General features: G+C 44.9%; 2 protein-coding genes across 2 annotated transcripts in view; one reads left to right on the top strand and one right to left on the bottom strand.

The window, feature by feature from the left end:
• GRHL2 (grainyhead-like 2 (Drosophila)) overlaps positions 1–2,849 on the top strand; it is a 172,057-nt gene extending 169,208 nt beyond the window's left edge. The window contains exon 16 of the mRNA XM_006897162.1: positions 2,596–2,849. Within this exon, the coding sequence (XP_006897224.1) occupies positions 2,596–2,710 (115 nt within the window). The 3' untranslated portion in view covers positions 2,711–2,849. The remainder of the gene's footprint in view (positions 1–2,595) is intronic.
• Positions 2,850–11,093: 8,244 nt separating this feature from the next.
• The window catches only part of NCALD (neurocalcin delta), a 30,500-nt gene continuing 23,105 nt past the window's right edge, over positions 11,094–18,488 (bottom strand). Inside the window, exons 2-3 of the mRNA XM_006897161.1 lie at positions 13,848–13,953; positions 11,094–11,191 (exon numbers count right to left, since the gene is read on the bottom strand). Coding sequence (XP_006897223.1) covers positions 11,094–11,191; positions 13,848–13,953 — 204 coding nt within the window. The remainder of the gene's footprint in view (positions 11,192–13,847; positions 13,954–18,488) is intronic.

The following is an 18,488-nucleotide window of genomic DNA, read 5'->3' as shown; positions in this document are numbered from 1 at the left end:
CAGTCTCCAGTGAGCCCATGTGTGTCAGTGTAAGACTTGCAATGGCTGACTTTTTAGAAGTAGATTTTTCAGAAGTATCCCTGGGTCAGGCCCTCTACTTAGTGCTTTAATCCTCAAAACAGCCTTATAAAGCTGGATTGTTATTCTTATTTTTGCAAAAGAATTAACTGAGGCTCTGAATGGATAAGCAACTATCTTATCTGATGACAGCACACAGCTGTAAAATTAGAAGAAAAAAACTCATTGCCGCTTACAAGTCAGAACTGACTCCTGGCTGGCCCTCCATTGAGATTCTGAGGCTGCAAATTCCATGACAGGATTTTCCACCTTTCTCCCGTGGTGGTTGTTGTTGGTATGTGTCTTCAAGTTGAAACAGACTCACTCATCGTTGACCCTCCAGCTGGTTTTCAGAGGCAGAACATTACACAGCAGGAGAGGCCCCGTCTTTCTCTGATGGAACAGCAGGCAGATTTGAACCACATGCCTTTGGGAATCCAGCTGAAACTTGAACCAACAGAGAAGCCTGACTTTTGGGTTAGCAGTACAGGTCCCTAAGGATGACACCACCAAAGTCACTTATTCTCAGAACAAGACCTGCCTGACTTCCAAGAATGGAAGTGTCTCAAGGTGTTCTAAATCCTGAATGGATTTAAAAGTCGGTGGCTTTCTGAAAACTGAGCCCACTGAGAGTAGACTGAGCCAAGGAGGAAGCTCCAACTGAGGGGACCCCATCTGTGTCAGAGAAGACCTGTGCACCACAGGATTCTCAAGGGTGATTGAAGCAAATTGTCAGATCCTCTTTCTAAGATGCCTCTGTGTCCACTGGCCAACCTTTTGCTTAGTAGCCAATTAACCATTTGTACCACCAAAGACAGAATGAGTCAGTAGCAGGTTGTAAAGGTAAAAGCTTGAGTGCTCAGCCACGTCTGAGAGGATTGAACTTGGGCAAGTGCATTCACCTTAGTGAGATCAGCGTCCTCACTTGCAAATGATAATGAGAGCACTTTTGGGTTAAATGCAAGCCTTGTGGATTTAATACAAGTTCTCTAAAGCAGGGGTATGTAGTTCCTGCTCAACAAAGGTACCTACAGTTACTGTTTGTTTTCCTTCTCCCCTCCAAAGTAGAACACTTTTCCAAATGTGTTTTCAATAGGTAACATGGTTTAATAAGAATAGCTATGGAACGTAAAGGTTTGGGTTCTGCTGTGCCACTAGTGACCTCCGTGATTTGGAGTTCTATTCATTTTCCTGGACTTTAGTTTCATCATTCAGTCAGTACTGTCAGATCTGACTTAAAACTGGCTCTCCACTGGGTTTCCAGAGACTGCAAATCACAAGAGAGGAAGTTGCCCATCTTTTTTCACTCGGAGAAGCTGGAGGACTTGAACTCCCAGTGAGGTCTGACCTTTCAGCTGGCAGTGCAGCTCTCTGAAGGCTACACCTTGCTGTTGTGTACCATAGAGTTGGAACTGACCCATAGCTGACCCTCCAGCGGGTTTTCAGAGACAGTTAAGGACAGGAGGAGATTGTTCATCCTTCTCCCATGGAATGGCTGGTGGCCTCGAACTGTGTGTCTTTAGGATTGCAGCACAGCTCCTTGCCACTAGGCTCCTTCTTCTTGTTGTTATGTGCCATTGACCCATAGCAACCCTATGAAGCCTGCCCTGTCCTGAGCCAGTCTCACCAACCAACACTGCCCCAGATACTATATCAATCCATCTCATCCGGGGTCTTCCTCTCTTGTGCTGTCTCTCAACCCTTCTGAGCATGATGTCCTTCTCCAAGGATTGGTCCCTCCTGGCCACATGCCCCAAGTATGTGAGACAGAGCTTCAAAATCCTAGCCTCCAAGGAGAAATGTGGTTTCACTCTTTCCAAGACAGACCTATTTGTTCTCTTGGTGGACTGTGGTATGTTCAAGACTCTTCTCCAGCACCACAACTCAAAGGCATTGATTCTTCTGTTGTCATTAGTCATTGTCCAGCTCTTTGATGCATAGCAAGTCGATGCAATTGTCATGGCCTGGATTAGGTGCACCTTAGTCTCTAGACTGACATCGTTGCTTTTCAGTACTCTAGAGATGTCCCTGACAGGAGACTCTCCCAATGTAATTTGTCTTTTGATTTCCTGACTCCTGGTGCCAAGAGTGTTGATTGTGGAGCTGAGCAAGCTGTAATTGTTAACAACTTCAATCTCGTCTCCATGTAAAACAAGTTAGGTTGCTCTGAAGTCAGGCGAAAGTTTTCAGCAATGAAGTTAGTTCTAAGAAAGGGAGGTTTTGTAAGAAATCACTCTGCTTACCTGAAGCTGTTTTCTGTGGAAAGAAACCAGCCTCAAGCTCTTCTCATACTGCTGTGTCTCCTCTCTCCACCCCTTCCAGCCTCCATTACCAAGGAATGGCTCAGCCAGCTGCTCTTTCTCTCTCTCTCCCCCCTCTTTCTCTCCCTCTCTCCATCTCTCTCTCCGTCTCTCTCTCTCTCTCTCTCTCTGTGTGTGTGTGTGTGTGTGTGTGTGTATGTGTGTGTGTATGTGATCCTGGATTGGGCTCATTTTCAACAGTGTCTTTGTCTTTTGCCCTCTCTTCCTGTGATGACAGCATCTTGGTGAACATGGATGACAACATCATTGAGCACTACTCAAACGAGGACACTTTCATCCTCAACATGGAGAGCATGGTGGAAGGCTTTAAGATCACGCTCATGGAAATCTGAACCCTGGTCCTCTCAAGTCCTTCAGTAGGTGCTCTCAGAACCCTCGTCCCTGGGAGAGACAGAAGCCCCGATCCCAAATCTGCAGATCCAACTCATCAATCTTACAACTGCTGTTACAAGACTGCTTTGGGCACAGGGGGCAGAGAACAAAGCCTCAAGGTCTATCGTCCTATCCACCAGGGGGCATCCCAGGGAGTGAAGCCTGAACCCCTCAGGCGAGTGCTTGGAGCTGTCAGATCCTTATTTATTGCCCACCTTTCCCCAGAGCCTGGTTCCAGGGCTCTGCAGCTGTCTGCCGGCTTCAGATGACACCACTCAGAGTCCTCCCTTCAAGAGAAACACAGCAAATCAAGTACCTTGGAGGGCCTGAAACATTCTACTTCTTTCTCACTTGCCCACGTCTCGAGTGGCTGGGCCAAGCAAGCTACTTCCAGGTGCGGTAGACGCCGGTTCAGGTGAGAGGTGATGTCCCTCTGCTGGTCAGAACCCTTCAGGTTGCTCTGGGGACAGTCATCTTGCTGAATACCTCCAGGGTTCCCAGCGAGTGGCCACAAGGACTTGTACAGGAAGACATTCTGCTATAATGTAATTAATAGGTGACAAAGAAAGTAGTCCTGATGGTCATGTACATAATGTTTATAATATTGCAATAATATATTTTACCTGTGGTACGTGGGCATGTTTACCGCCATAGTCCTAGGGGAGGTACATGCCTTGAGACTTGATTTGCAGCCTCTGCCTGTTTGGGGGATGTCCTGGGCTAGGGAAGTGGCTTTCGAGGCACCAAGGGACTGGCGGGTGTCAAGATAGACTGTTGAGGAGGTCTGGGCTGGGATACATTTCTTGCCCTCAGAAGAAGCCCCTTTCCTACATTGTGACCATGACTTACCCTCAAGGCCACTACATTTATTCCTTGGTGAGGTGCTTTGCTTGACTCCTGCTTTGCGCTGTCTCTGAGGAAGGTCATTTTGCCTGATGTTCTAGCTTTTTCTCCAGGGCTGGGTGCCAGGATTAATGTGGGCCTGTTGGTGAGAACTGTGCAGGGCTTTGGCCTCTGGGCCCCCGTGGCTGGGACTAGCGAGGGCAATGATGGGAATCATGGACATGGTGTAGCGCCTAAAAGTTTACAAGCGCGTCCTTCATCTCAAGTGGCTCCTTTAGACCGACTGCAGTTCTCAGAGCAGCGTCAGTGGTTCAGCGGCATCCGGCAGGCCACAGCTTTCTCTGGGGCCTCCCCTGCCTGAAGCACCATGAGATAAAAGATTAGCTGTTCCTTGGTGGGCTGGGGAAGTGAGTGAGTAGGTGAGAAGGTGCCTGGGTACCCTTCACTTCTACCGCCAGCCTCTGGAGGTGCCTGGGAGCATTAATGCCTGCATTCCTGCCACCCAGCTGAGAGAACAAGCCTCGTAAATAAACATAGTCATGATTATGGGGGACCACTGTTCTCTTAGAGAGTGCAGATCGGTGGCCGAGGGGTTTGCCTGTATCCTTGAGGACTGAAACACTAGCTTTTGTGGTAGCCTGACACATCCTCCCATCCTAAGCTCTGGTCTAGGGCAGGTCCTATACAAAGGTCCAGGTTTATAAAGCACTTTGATGTCTTGCCTGAAGGCCCCCACCCAGGCTCCCTGGCCCTCCACTTCATCTGTCCTGAGGCCCAGAGCAGGGGGCAGGGGGCTGCTGCCAGCCCAGCAGTCTATCCCTGATATGCCTTGGACCAGAACCGGCAGCTGCTACACCCAGCATCTCCTGTGAAGGTGAGGGGTCAACTTTCAATTACTTCTCTGGATATGTTACCCCTTTCTGTGGGGCCAAGAATTTGCTTCTGGGATCCCACTCTGTTCCAGCTCTGTCCCTTCCTCCACTGGTGACCACTTTTCCTGGACTGGTGGTGTGAGTACCATCTTCGGTATGAATGGGGCTGTTTTCAAGATGAAAAAAATCAGTGTTGAAATGTCATGATGTACTACACACTTCCCATACTTCTTGGGTTGAACATGGCTTCAAATTTGGTTGTTGGATGCAATGACCAGTATGATTGGGGTGGAGCATAGCACTCTAGAGTAAGGGAGTTCCAAACAGGATATTCCCATAGCCTAATGCAGGCTACCCATCCTTCTCTCTCTGCATCCTGGGAAAAGTTAGCTAGGTCTGCCGTAAGGCAGGACAAATCAGAGAAGCGTTTGTGTTTGTCCTAAGGTCCTGAGCAGTCACTGTGGTAACCATTACCAGAACAAAGTGTATGAGGTCACCAAGGGTTGGTGCTGTGTGTCACCTTCTATTGGGTCCCCCCATTGTTACAGTCTAACAGTTCCCCATTTCCTTGGAGCTTCCATGGCTTAGCTTTAATGGGTCATATCCAGTGTATATCAGCTGAGCTTTGACAAATCCTGTTGTGTAAAAATCCCTCAGCAGAAACACTCCAAAAAGACAGGAAAAGCTGTTCAATCTTCCTTAATGGTCCTCTCAGTTAATTATTCTCAATAAATAAATTTTCCCATCAATGGACGATGATGGGGGGAGACAGAAGCGTTTTTTTCCTATGTATTCTAACTTCACAAATGTTTGGAAATTGGGACCAACCAAATAATGCAATCAAATATTATTTGAACATAGTTCCTAAAAGATGAAGGTATGTCCCAGACTGGAGACATAGAAAGCTCAGAATGATCAAGTTTCTTCTCCTTCTTATTTAAAATCATGGAAATGCAAGAGAAGTAGAGAGTTTGTGCCAAATTCTACAAATAGCCCTTTCTTAAAGATAAGAGAGATTGATACATGTTCAATATGCTCTCAATGTTAACAGAAAAAGGTAAATGTACGTTAATTGTTTTGTAAATGGGAGAGGGGGAATCTATAAATAGTTATTTTATTTTTTGTACATTTTTAAGAAGAAAAAAAATAAATATTCAAACATCAGTTAACCACAGTGTCTATTCGTTTCCTTTGAGGAGGGTGTTGGGTCATTTGTCTGATTGGGAGGAAGACTCCAACATGACCTTGACACGTTTAGATTGTAAGTTTCTCATAGATAATTTCCTGTTACTGCTGGACCCCACCACAAGTTTAATGAGAAGTAAAAGAAGTTCCTGTGGACTTGACTTTGACCCATGACAATTTCATGTGTGTGAGTGCAACTGTGGAAATAGGGTCTTTAGACTTTTCTTCTAAGGCTCCTCTGTGTGCACTTGAACTTTCAGCTTCTTGGTTAGCAGCTTAGAACATTGAACTTTTGCACCAGCTAGGAATCCTAATTGAGTTGTTGTTGTTGTGTGCCATTGAGTCCCCTGTGCCTCATATTGATCCTATGGACAATAGCTCTGAACGTGGCCCTATCTTGAGCTAACATCATTGTCTCTAATACGCCTACCCTCATTACGCCAGTCACTGAGTCAATCCACCTCATACAGGTTCTTCCTTTCTTGTGCTGTCCATCCTCCCTCCCACGCATGATGTCCTCCAAGGACTGGTGCCCCCTGGCAACATGCCCAAAATATGTGAGAGGGAGCTTCAAAATCCTTGCCTCCAAGGAGCAGCTGGGTTTCACCTTATCCAGGACAGACAGGCCTGTTGGTTCTCTTAGCAGTCTCGAGTCAACTACAATTCAGCAGCTCTCAGAACAAGTAATCTGAACCTTGCCTTAACCTGCACCAGCGTTATGATCTCTGATATGCTCCAGCCTAAACTCTGCGGTACACCTTGTGGAAGATCTCTTTCTCTGACCTTCCACCTTCCCCAGCATGATGTCCTTTCCCAAGGACAAACCCCTCCTGACAATTTGTCCAAAGTACATGAGTCAAAGTTCCACTATCTTTGCCTTTAAGAAGCATCCTAGTCACCCGTTCTCCAAGACAGATTACTCTTTTGGCAGTCCAAAATACCCAGCACTCTTCTCCAAAACCACAATCCAAAGACACCAGTTCCTCTGCTGTCTTCCTTATTCAATGTCCAAAATAAGAAGAGGGAAGAGGAAATCATGAGATCTTCAATTTGACCTGTAGGAAGATGACGTAGTCTTCACTTGTGCCCTTTCACACTTCTAGGCCCACTCACCTCTATTTGAATTGCAAGACCTTTCTGACACCTTAGTCTACTTAGGCAAAGAGACAAACTCTTCATGACTTAAACCCCAATTTCATCACAACAGTCCCATGCCCTGAAACTCCCAGATTCTGTATTCTCTGTTCCCTCAGATTCAAAACACTTAACTTGCTATTATTGCATGTAAATTGCTATTTCATCAATGGCCACCTACCTCACTATTTCCACATACTTTCCTTTGATATTATGATTTCTCCACCCTCAAGATTCACTCTGCTGCAAACAAGCAGCATTTACTGTTCTTCGACATCTCACTTTATCTCTCTATGCTGAAAGTTTTCAAATCTTGACTGCACATCTGCTTTCAGGAAGCTTTTCCTAACTAACTCTAACCCAATGTACCCACAGCCTCTATGCCTGGACCAGGGGTCCAGAAAGAGGAGTTTGGGGAAAGTGCTTAATAAGTAGCCTTCTGCAGAGATCATGAGACTAGGAATTGTGTCACATGACCTTTAGTCAAGACTCTTGACCCACAGTCTGCACAGGATGCTATAGTGCACTGTCCACAGACCTGCTGCGTGTGGGAGCTGGTCTCCACATGTTGCTTGATGAGCTCTGCTCAACATATATGTCACTCCCATACAATCTCCTTGTACTTGAGACTGGCTAGGTAAGGATGACCAATCATCAAGTGTTAAGGGGCCTAGTACTACCTTGTGCCCTCCTCCCTATATAATAAGTCAGTTCACTTGCTATAAACCAGGACTATGAAATTCCTAGGGAAAGAGGGGGCAAGTTAGATGCAGCCTGACTTCAGAGGGAGAGATGGGCAAAGTGGTAACACTGGCATCATCAATCAGCACAATAATAGAGGCTTGCCCTGGGAAAGTCAGGGCTCTGCTATCACTCTAATCCTAGAACAAACCCTTCTTACACTTAGACACTCATTCACATTGTAATGAGAAGCTGAGCCTCATTTCTGGAAGGCTGCCAAAGCCAGCGTCTGAGCCCTGTGTTTCTGGGGCATCGACCAGAATCACTGTGCCACTTCAGGTCCTCCCCAAAGTAGACAGGAAAATGCCAGTGAAAGACAAAGGAGGAAAGAGTAGATAGTGAGCCTACAGTCTGCAGGCAAGGTTTGACACCTGAGAAAAGTTAGAGCCTTGAACTACAGCACAGATACAAGAAAGTCTCACCTGACTGATGCAGACTTCACAAAGGCCACCCGCTAGAAAGTCCCCTCTTTGGGCAAAAATGGCCCAGTTCTAATGCCCTTCCCTCATGTCCAGTCATTGGCTAGGATCATTGTGTGACAGAGTGAACATCACAGTTAATGCAAAGGTATGGCAGCTGGAGTTGTCGATCTGCTATGCTTTTTGCAGCTGTTTTCTTAAAGGAAGGTCTGAATGAGTTCCTCATTAACTGGCACAGCCAACCTTCATTCACAGACCGTGGTTCCTATGTCCCTCTAGGGCAGAAACTTTACACAGACGGCATCCACTATCAGGACAGCTGAGGCAGGGGTTTTAACACAAAAATCTCATGCTGTAAACAATCATATTAAACATACATTTCCATGTCAGACGCAAGAGTGATACAAAAATCAACCTGCGTAGGGGCAAATCCGTGTGTGTGAGTGTATGTATATATGTGTATATGTATGTATATAGTGAAATTTACTTCTGGAAAAGCCATCCCAGGGGAACAGCAATGTGACACTGTCCTCAGCATCTCTTCCCTACCCCAGAGGAATGTATGAAACAGCTGAGCAATCTGTAAAGTCTTTCAGGTTGTACACTTTATTCCAGTCCCTTGAACATCACAGGCTGGCTTTATATCAGACAGAACAGACTCCATTTCCAGAGGTCCCTGAACACAGCAATGATAATGAACAGCCCAATATCAGGGTGACATAAACTTTTAGGCATTCATTCATCTGGGTTCTGCAGAATCCCTTGGACAAACTTGAGTGTGTTGTATTAAACACATACAAAGTCTTTCTTGGGAAGAAAGAGAAAGACAAAAACAACCCTCAAGAAAATACAGACAGGGTCATTGAGAGGCCAGGATGAGGATTATGTCAGTACATTGTGGAGAATTTTGGCATTCATTAGTCATGCATCTGGCTCTTTTTGATTTCATGAGCAACTGGAAGCCTTCTTCCCTGCCACTCACCCCATCTCTGGATTCCATGGGACAGAGTGAGTCTAACCCAACAAGATGTCATAAGTGAGGGCAAATCCCAGACAGCCTTTTCCAAATTCTAGCTGATTCCACTCTACCCAGGAGTAGTCAGGTCTTTAAACAAGAGCAAGGAAAAGTGGGATGCAATTCCTGGAATGTTATCAGTGAAGGGTGCTGATCTTCACCCACTCTGCATTCCTTGTCTTACACTCATTCCCCTGTTTTTCTAAACTAAATTTGACCACTGGATCCATGAAGAAATTTGGCAAGTCTCAGCACAGAACTACTATGAGGAACTGGTACTCAGAGGAAGAGTAGGAACATTTTTTTTTTTACTAAGTCCAAGTCTCAAAATTCACCCTGCAGAGTTAGTTTGGTCAAACATACAAATTTGGATTTTTGTTACCAGCTAAAATGGATTTAAGTACTACACCAGAACATGGAGGTCAGAATGGACATCATTTTCCCAGGTTTAGAAGGGTAGTCTTTTTGTGGTCTGTGTTCTACATAAAGAGCCTTGGCAGGAGAGGGACTCACTGGGGAACTTCTCTGCCTTTTCTTACAGCAGGCATCCTCATCAATGTCCTTAAGTGTTGGAGCCTTTTCACTCCAACAGTTTGTAAGAATATAATTTGTCTGTGATCAGCAATTTTTATTCTAGCTGTCAGTTCAAATTTATGTATGCTAGGTCACTAGAACAAAACATCAAGTCAATTTGTGCTGTCACTTGTAGAAATGGAAGTCTATATTCGCAGCACACAGTGATGTAAAATACTATTTGGTTCCTTATGGTGGGCCTTGGAAGCCACAGCAGCTCTTTCCTAGGCTTTTCTTACCATGATTCAGATGACTGTTCCCACATTGATTTTAAAGAGTGCTGGGGCAAGTGAAAGTGAACATCCCAAATACAGTTTCCTAGCCATGCCTGTGGGTTGAATCTTTGGAGGTTTCTGAAAATTCCTACTTTTTTTTAAGTCTTCATAGTAATGACATGCTCAGAAAAACACCATGTTGCCAATCTAGAGCTTCCAATGGGCTGATGGGATGGGTGGGCTGACCACTACTCTTTTCTCTCTGTTGGATGTAACTTCCTAGTCCTCCAGTGAATTTGCCCTACTGGCACCTGACTTGCCAGGTTCCAGACACTGTTACCATTCAGAATGAAAGCTGGACCTTAGTCATGGTTACTTTTCAACTTTTCTGGAATACCTAAAACATACCTGTTGATTGGTGCATTTGTGCAAAGACAGATAAGACTTTCAAACAAGACATAGACATGTATCATAGTTGGCTTACTTCACAATAAGCTACTACAAACAATCAACTGGAATAAGATTGTATTAGTGCTCACTAAACATGCATTTCATTTCAACAAGGCAAAAATACTTAATTTGGTCTGCAATATCCAATATTTTATGTACAGTAGTTTTAGTGGTGGTTTCCTTTTTTCTTTAAATCACAATAAGCAATATGATGTTTCTTGTTTTAGAATACAAGTTACCATTTGTATTGAAGTTCCCAAGAAACTCCTATCAGCTCAACTAATGTAAACGTGTGAAAGAAACAGCTGAGCCATCTTTTCCCTCTCCTCTATTTATCTACCTTAAAATGTTCACAGTTTAGAAACTACAGCTTTTTTGAGGAAGAGGATGGAGTGGGCACTCATATGGTAGCTCCCCAGGTCCTTTTAATGGCCTTGGCCCAGAGGGTTGCTTGTATTTTGGGGAGTCCATTATCCCTAGAGACAACCCATCCAGGCAGGGTGGTTCCATCTTTCAAACAAGCCCCTCGAAGCTGGCGGTAGAATCAAGTTGGATTTGTCCCCTTCTCACCAAGTTTCAGTTTCAGAATAGGTATTAGAACTGAAAGAAGTAGAAGAAGAAAAACAAAACGAAAACGATTCAGCATCGTTGAGACAACGAACACCACAAAGTCTGTGTACGACAGCACTGTCCATGCGTTCCACAAGCGCGCTGGAGCACTGGGCATTCCCACGAAGCATCCACGACAAAGAAGCAGAAGGCGTCACAGAGGAAGGTGCGTCTGGCCGCACGGGGGACAGCATCACCATCAATATTGTTTGGCAAAATGGTTAAAAAGAAAAATCAAAAGGGGAATGTGAGCAGCTCTGGGAGTCACTGGGCAGTGTAGGAGGCCTTTAGAACTGCCCAGCGCTGCTTGGGTCGCACTGCAGGAGGCGCACGATGGACGGGTCACTTTTGGCCCCTCGGATGAATTCTTCCAGAGAGAGCTTTCCTAGAAAGCAAGAAGACAAGTGTGTAGTTGGAGCATCCTTGAACTCAAAAGTCATCCTCCTGCATCTAGAAGTTCAGCCACCTCACCCCTCCTCCCAATGCCTTGTGGTGAGGTCCCAGAGATATAGCCCTGAGTGTTTGTCCTTCCCATGGGATGGGGACCATAAGTCCTGGAGGCAAGAGGTCTATGGCCTTGTCTGCCCATGCTCGGCCAGCACCTACAGGGCACACTCATTTGCTCAACCACACTTCTGAGAGTGCTATGTACAAACCCTGAGCTGGGGCTGTGGAGGTAGACCTGGATGACCCTGATAGGACCCTTGCCTCTGCCTTTTTTTCTGCTCCAGCAGCTTACAGGGCTGGCTCAGTAATGTTGAATGAATAGCCCTTGTGCCTTGGCTCTCACAGCATCCAAGCTATGCCCATGATGTTACTGAGGAGCCTTTGGGACTGCTGGAGGTCAAATGGGTCCTGGGTCCTGAGTGTTGCTGGAATCCTTCCTATATTGCAGTGACAAAGATTAATCCACACAACTGGGGTAAGGCCCCTGGGCTTTTGTGGGTATTCTTCTGGGTACTGCATGAGGACAGCTGCACCTCATATATATGATATATAGAGATAGATAAAGATACACAAATATACCAAGGTGTATTCAAGGGTACATGTGCAGAAAGAGGGTGGCTTCCTGGTCCCTCCTCTCAATCTCAGCACTCTCTCTCCCTTGATAATCCCGGGATACAGTCCTGCCCAGCATGTCCCTTTCCTTCCAATGTGAAGTGGGGATGCACCGAGTGAGTTTTCTTTCAGGAGGTCCCTCTACCACAGCTGTAGCAGGAGGCAGCAATTCTCCTACATCCTTCCTTTCTATTTCTGGGAGCCTAAAGCCCTCTTTGTACACTTTGTTCCTGGGAATTAAATTAGTTCCCTGATTGGGATTCTTCTCCACTTTGCTCCCTTCCTTTGTCTTGGTAGCAGCTTTTCCCAGAAAGCCCCTCTCCTGGGCTGTCCCTCCAAGGGCAACTTGTAGACTGGCTGCCCAGCACTGCACACCTCAGCCCACACACAAAGCTACGCCCCTAGCTCAGCTCTGTCTTTAACCTCAGTTGTATACCCCTGTGTATGTGTGTGTGTGTGTGTGTGTGTGTGTACATGTGCAGTGCAAATGCTTAACTCTTGGTCACCACCCAGAGGTCCTAGAAAGAAAGGCCTGCAAACCTACTTCTGAAAAACCAGCCATGGAAGACTCTATAGAGTTCAGGTCTACGTTCTACACTGACATAAATAAACTGTAGTAGCCTACGGGAAAGAAGTTGTTCTGCTAGCCCAAAGGCACTCAGTTCAAATCCACTAGCCACTCTGGTAGGAAAATGATACAAAATCTCCAATGTGACTGAAGCCTCTGAAAACCCGATGGAGGGCCAGTGATGAGTTATTTCTGACTTGATGGCACATAACAACAACAACAACAATCCGTCAATCCAATGGCAGCTGGAATGGACTTGTTCTTCTATTTCAAAACTCATTCTAACCCACGTAAAAAGAAGGATGCCCTTTGTTGGAGGCCCTCTTAGAGATACCATGAAATCTGATCTTCCCTCATCTGCAAATTCTTCCCTCTCTCAGAGTCTGATTTTTGCTTAATCAAATTCATGTTACATGTGTGAAGTCAAAAGAGAGGAGGCTCTTTCGGGCTTGTGTCCTGGCTAATTTTTATAAGCCACACACCTGCTTGTGCATGCTTAAAACGGCCCAGTTGAGCCAGGCTACAAAAGGGGAAACTAGGATATAACAGATGTAGCGAGGCTTTTGTGGAAGACATAGGACAAAGGAGGAAAAGGAGACAGGAGCAGTCGTGTTCTGTGGCTGGGCATCTCAGCTGGCTGTAGTTGGGCAAACCCACTGGTGCACAGAACAGTGAGGGTGAATGGTCCATGTACCTTTGAGTTGCAATGGGGGCTAACTTTCCAGTGAGCTTCAGTCCTTTCAAGTAAGCAAACAGTGGTTAGACGCATTGTCGACACAGAGGAAGCTGGTGGCCGGACGTTCCTGCAGGGGTTTGCTCTGTTGCACAGAGCCAAAGCCCTTATGTCTTGGTGGTTGGGGCTGAGACACCTCTGAATACTTTCCACTGAAAGCCTCTCTCCTTCCTGTGCAACCCTGCCTCTCTCCCTCCCCCAACACTCCATCTTTCTCTATGCAGGACAACACTGGGCTTTTACCCACAGTGAGGTGAGATGCATTCCTGGGATTGCTAGCTCAGCCTTGGCCCCATGATTCCATTATATTGGAGTCTCAGTAGAGACACCATGATGTATTTTTTTTTAATTGTGATTAATGTAATAAGGTGTTATCCTTTGTCATCATTGTTTCCTCTCATCCTGTTCCACAGAGAGTTTATCATGTCTGGGGTAGAGAATGGCCTAGAAAAAAACCAACCTGAAGGGCCTAGAAAGAAAGCGTTTTTCTTCAGCTTTCAGTGGCTACTCTGTTATCCAGTTTCTTACCCAATTCAAAGGCACACAGGGAGAACCGTTTATACAGAAGATCATGAGGCAGCCCCAATATCTCATTGTCATGTGGCCTGGCCCTGCCTGGATGGCCCTGGCCCCTCTGGAAATCCTCACCCTAAACAAAGAAATGCCACCACAGTCTCTTACCATCTCTGTTGGTGTCCATCTGGCGGAAGATCTTTTCCGTCCTTTTCTCTGGGGTCGACTCATCTTCAGGCATTTTCATTACAGACGAAACCATCTTATAGATTGCCTGGGGGCAGAAGTCATAGAGTGGTAATATTAATGCATTTTGGCACAAAATAGCCCTGCTCCTAAAATTCTCCAAGCCGGGAGTAAGAGAATATTCCTCATTGCCACGGGGATCTAGTCCTGTCCACACTAATCCACTGCTGGAGGAGATGGTTCACAGTCACCAGGGAGAGGACCCAGGCCAGTGATCAATGAGGACCTTCACAAAGACCCATCAGGCTCCTCTGACTTGAGCTTTAATGTACCTATGAATCCTCCCTGGCTGGGATTTTGTTAAAATGCAAACTTTGATTGGGTAGGAACATGTAGGGCTGAGATTCTGTCTTTCTAAAAGGCTCCCCTGTGATGCTGATGCTGCTCTTCTGAAGATGCTACATCAAGGGGCAAGGCAGGAGGTGACATTCCACATCCCAGAGAGGCAGGCGAGTTGCAGATTGCAGACTCCACCTCTATTGCTCAAGGCCCAGGCAGACATTATCAATCCATCCCAGGGATCTTTCCCTATTGGTGGCAATTCTCAGCAAGCACCAGAGTTTCCCCATCTAATCAGTCAACTGTGACACTTCACATGGAAATAATCAATCATGCTATCTTTCAAAGAAATAATTATACAACCTAAAAAAGTCCACAAAACAACCAAACAAAACAAAAAACCTCAGTTGCTGTTTATTGATTCCAACTCATGGTAACTTTGGAGTAGATGTGTGCTCTGTAGGGTTTAATTTTTTTTAATTATTGGTTTTTACCCAGTCATTCTTATACATTTTGTTTTAGGCCACTAATTGGAATTTGTTAGTGCAATTAATTACAATGTATTATCAAACTCCTTTCCTCTATAAGGTTTTAAATAGTCACACTTTCAAAAGTAGCTCTTCTTTTGAAGAAGCAATAAGCTCTTCTTCCCAGGCACCTCTGGGTGGACACAAACACTCAACCTTTCCATTAACTCTCAATCACGTTCACTCTTTGCACTGACAAGATAATCCAAAGCAAACTCAGGCTTGAGTGGAAGTACGTTTGTCTGGAAATTGTGATTAAAGAAAGAGAATTCTCCTACAGAACTTGAAAGCAAAGGTCCCCATCACCTGTGGGCAGAGACCTCCTCCTCTCACTGTGGTCTCCCCACAGTGTTCAACCAGAGTTAACACTTTCATCTTCATCTGAAACATCTTCACAAGAGAGTCATTTTCCACACAAAGTCATCATTTTTGCCTTGGCCAGTTAGATTCACTTTGAGTATCTTACCCTGAAAAGATGTTTCAGAAACACCATATTTTTCCAGTGATGGGGTAGAAAAATCCAGAAAGGTCTGGGGATATGGGTGCAATGAACAGCTAGACAGAGCACAGAGAGAGAGAGAGAGAGAGAGAGAGGGTGAAGCTTAAGGTAAGTGGGCTCCAAAAGAGTAATTTGAGGGCACAAAAATCCCCAAAGAATACCATGCTTCAAGGGCATACTAGAACATCACCCTTCTCCAGGAAGTGTCCCATGCTTTTCCTTTTCCTTTCTGTTAATGTGACCTCTCTTCTGTGCTGGTAAATGTCTTCATCTAAACCTCGCCTGTATCATTTCATTCCATCCTACTCACCCTGAATTGTAATTACTTAAGACACTTTCCTTTCAGATTTGAAGTTGGAGATTACACACAGCTGTTCACAGAATCCCTGATAGTGTCTTACATAGAATTTACACAGAGCTGGGTGCATTTAAGCTTAAATGATTAATAAAGAAATAAATGTCCCCACCTTCTTTTATGTTCAATTATCTCAACTTTCTTTTTTTTTAAAACTATTTTATTATTGTGTGTGTGTGTGTGTGTTGTGTGTGTGTGTGTGTGTACTGTCAAATCGGATCTGACAGGTACAGGAGGAGACTGTCCCTCCTTCTCCAGTGGAACATCTGGTGGTTATGAACCACACACCTCTGGGATTGCAGTACAACTTCTTGTCACTAGGCACCCAGAGCTCCTCAACTTTCTTTTATTCTGTTTCTATTTATAGTTTCCCCTTTATCTTTTTATAATTTTTCCTAAATTTCCTATTTATAGTTTCCCTTTTATCTTTTAATACTTTTTTCCTAAAGCCCCGATCCTTATCACTTACACACTTCACACTTTTTGTTGAACGTTGTTGTTGTGTACCATAGAGTCAGAACTGACCCATAGCTAACCCTCCAGCTGGTCTTCAGAGCTCGTTCATTGCATGGGAGCAGATTGCCTATCCTTCTCAATGGAGCAGCTGGTAGCCTTGAACTTTGTGCCTTTGGGATTGCAGTGCAGCTTCTTGCCAGCACTCAGATGGTTCTCTCCTAGCTCTGGTGGCTTAATGATAAAGAGTTGCATTGCCAACCCAAAGGTATATGGATCAAATTCACCATCTGCTCTGTGGGAGAAAGATGGACAATCTCTCTCCTCTCATGTGATTTACAGGCTCTGAAAACTCGCTGGAGGGTTAACTCTGAGTCAGTTCTGACTTGACTGTTCAAAACCACAAACATACTCAAAAGGAAGTGTTTAAAGAGTCTTAACCTTTTGCATTATGGTTAAAGAGGGGACGTGGGACAAAAAATGCACAAGTAGTTGCTCTAGAGTCAACCTCATCTCATGGGAACCCCAGGTGTACCAGGGTGGAGCTGTGCTCCACTCCACAGGGCTTTCAGTGACTCTGAAAAATCAGAAATATATCACCACATCTTTTTTACCAAGGCACCTCTGAGTGGACCCCCAATCAAAGCACAGCAAAGAACACTGACTGCTTGTATCACCCAGAGAGGCACTAATGAGAAGATGAAAACCAGTTAATATAAAAGAAAAACAATAAAAACCACAAAAGCATAAGCAAACCCAGACAGGAGAACGTCCTTGTTGTAGTTGTTGTTTGTCAATTTGGACACAAAGTGATTCCATCTGACAAAGGAAAATAACCCCATTGGGTGTCCCTGGCTGTGATCTATGCAGAAGCTCCTGTGGAATTACTGGGTGTAGTCATACTGACATAGCTTAATGGTTTGTGCTACTAGAGTTTGTTAGGATGCTGTTACAGAAGTGCATTTGCAGGCTGAGCTCTGGATGGACAGTCTCAAGCACAAGGTCTGAGTAAATCTGCAGTTTGCGAGCAAGTGAGGTTTTTTTTAAAGATGAATATTTTCAGATGGTCCCTCCCTTTATTTAGACTATGTATCTTTTTAGAAAAATGTGCATCAACTCACAGATGGAGATGAAGTCGATTTTTCACAAAGCCGAGCCTCTGATGGGGTGGTACTAGGTCAGGAAGCAAAGAGCTGAGGTGAGGAGTTCCTGGGGCCCCAAGTGTAGCTAACATGTAGCTGCTTTCCTCACTAGCTGTACACATCTGGGGAATTGTCTGTCCATTTGCTGCTTCTTACAGCATCAGGAGTTGAGAACAGATTGTATGAGAACTTCAGACTCAGGGACTCCACAGTACAAGGATGTAGTAGATATAAGCTGGGCAGCAATCTGAAACAGACCATCTCTTTTATTAGCTCTGGTTCCTCCACCCTCACTGCACCAATTTTAATGGGATCAAACCGTGAAGAAGCCAGGCCACTTCCTTGCAGTATTTTTAGCAATGTCAATGAAAGGCCTAGCAGGGATATCCTGTTTTTAATTAAACTTAAGAGTCCATTCTGGTCTTCGAGTAAACCAGAGCTGTGGGCCACCTTGGAGCCCAGCTTCTGCTCTGCCCCAGCCAAGCTTGGAACAGCTTCCTAGGGGTGGCCAGGGTCCTGCCTGCCTTCTCCTGGTCTGTATTTTTTTTTCCTATCTTTATTTTCTCTCTGAAGGAATAACCCTTGGAATGTCAGGAACGAGACACTCATGTGTGAACTGATAAAGGTTGTGACATTAATTGAATGCAGGCGCAATTCCAAGAGTTAAAACCCAACCTTCTCTCTGAAGGAAACCAGACCAATTCATCTCAGCAGAAGATTTAGGGTCTTCCAGCAGGAACCCAGACATCCTGAAAACAGGCCAAGGATAAAAGATATTAAGCAGTGCAAGGTTGTTTTTAGATTGTAAATAAAGAAGAATACCAAGCTTGGAAAGATGTTATAGACCAAGAGGGGTAGATGGATAAGACCAGATGAATGTTTCTTAAAAAGTATTTTAGGAGCAATGCTTTTGAAAATAACTTGGGAGGGACTGGAGAGCATTGTGTTGAGTGAACTAATGCAGTTCTATAAGGACAAATATTGTATAAGACCATTATTGTAGAATGAGTATAAGGATCCAAGGCGACAGGGGAGGAGCAAAGGGGTGAGGATGGGTGGGGGGCGGGGGCTGGTTAATCATAGGGTTGCAAAGTTTGATGGGTGGAGGGGAGGGTCAAGGAAATGAGGAAAATCTGGTATAAAAATCAATGTATAAAAACTTTGTAAGTAAACAAGTATAAAATAAAAATTTTAATTAAAAAAAGAAAAATACTTTAAACCAGATGCTCTGCTGAAGAAGGAGGGGTAATCTCCTCCTGTACAAGTCAGATCTAATTTGACAGCACACACACAAAAATAATAATAAAA

This window comes from Elephantulus edwardii, unplaced genomic scaffold (genome assembly GCF_000299155.1).
Source record: "Elephantulus edwardii isolate Elephantulus edwardi_28Jun2011 unplaced genomic scaffold, EleEdw1.0 scaffold00202, whole genome shotgun sequence".
Classification (NCBI taxonomy): domain Eukaryota; kingdom Metazoa; phylum Chordata; class Mammalia; order Macroscelidea; family Macroscelididae; genus Elephantulus; species Elephantulus edwardii.
This window is presented reverse-complemented; position numbering and strand designations above follow the sequence as displayed.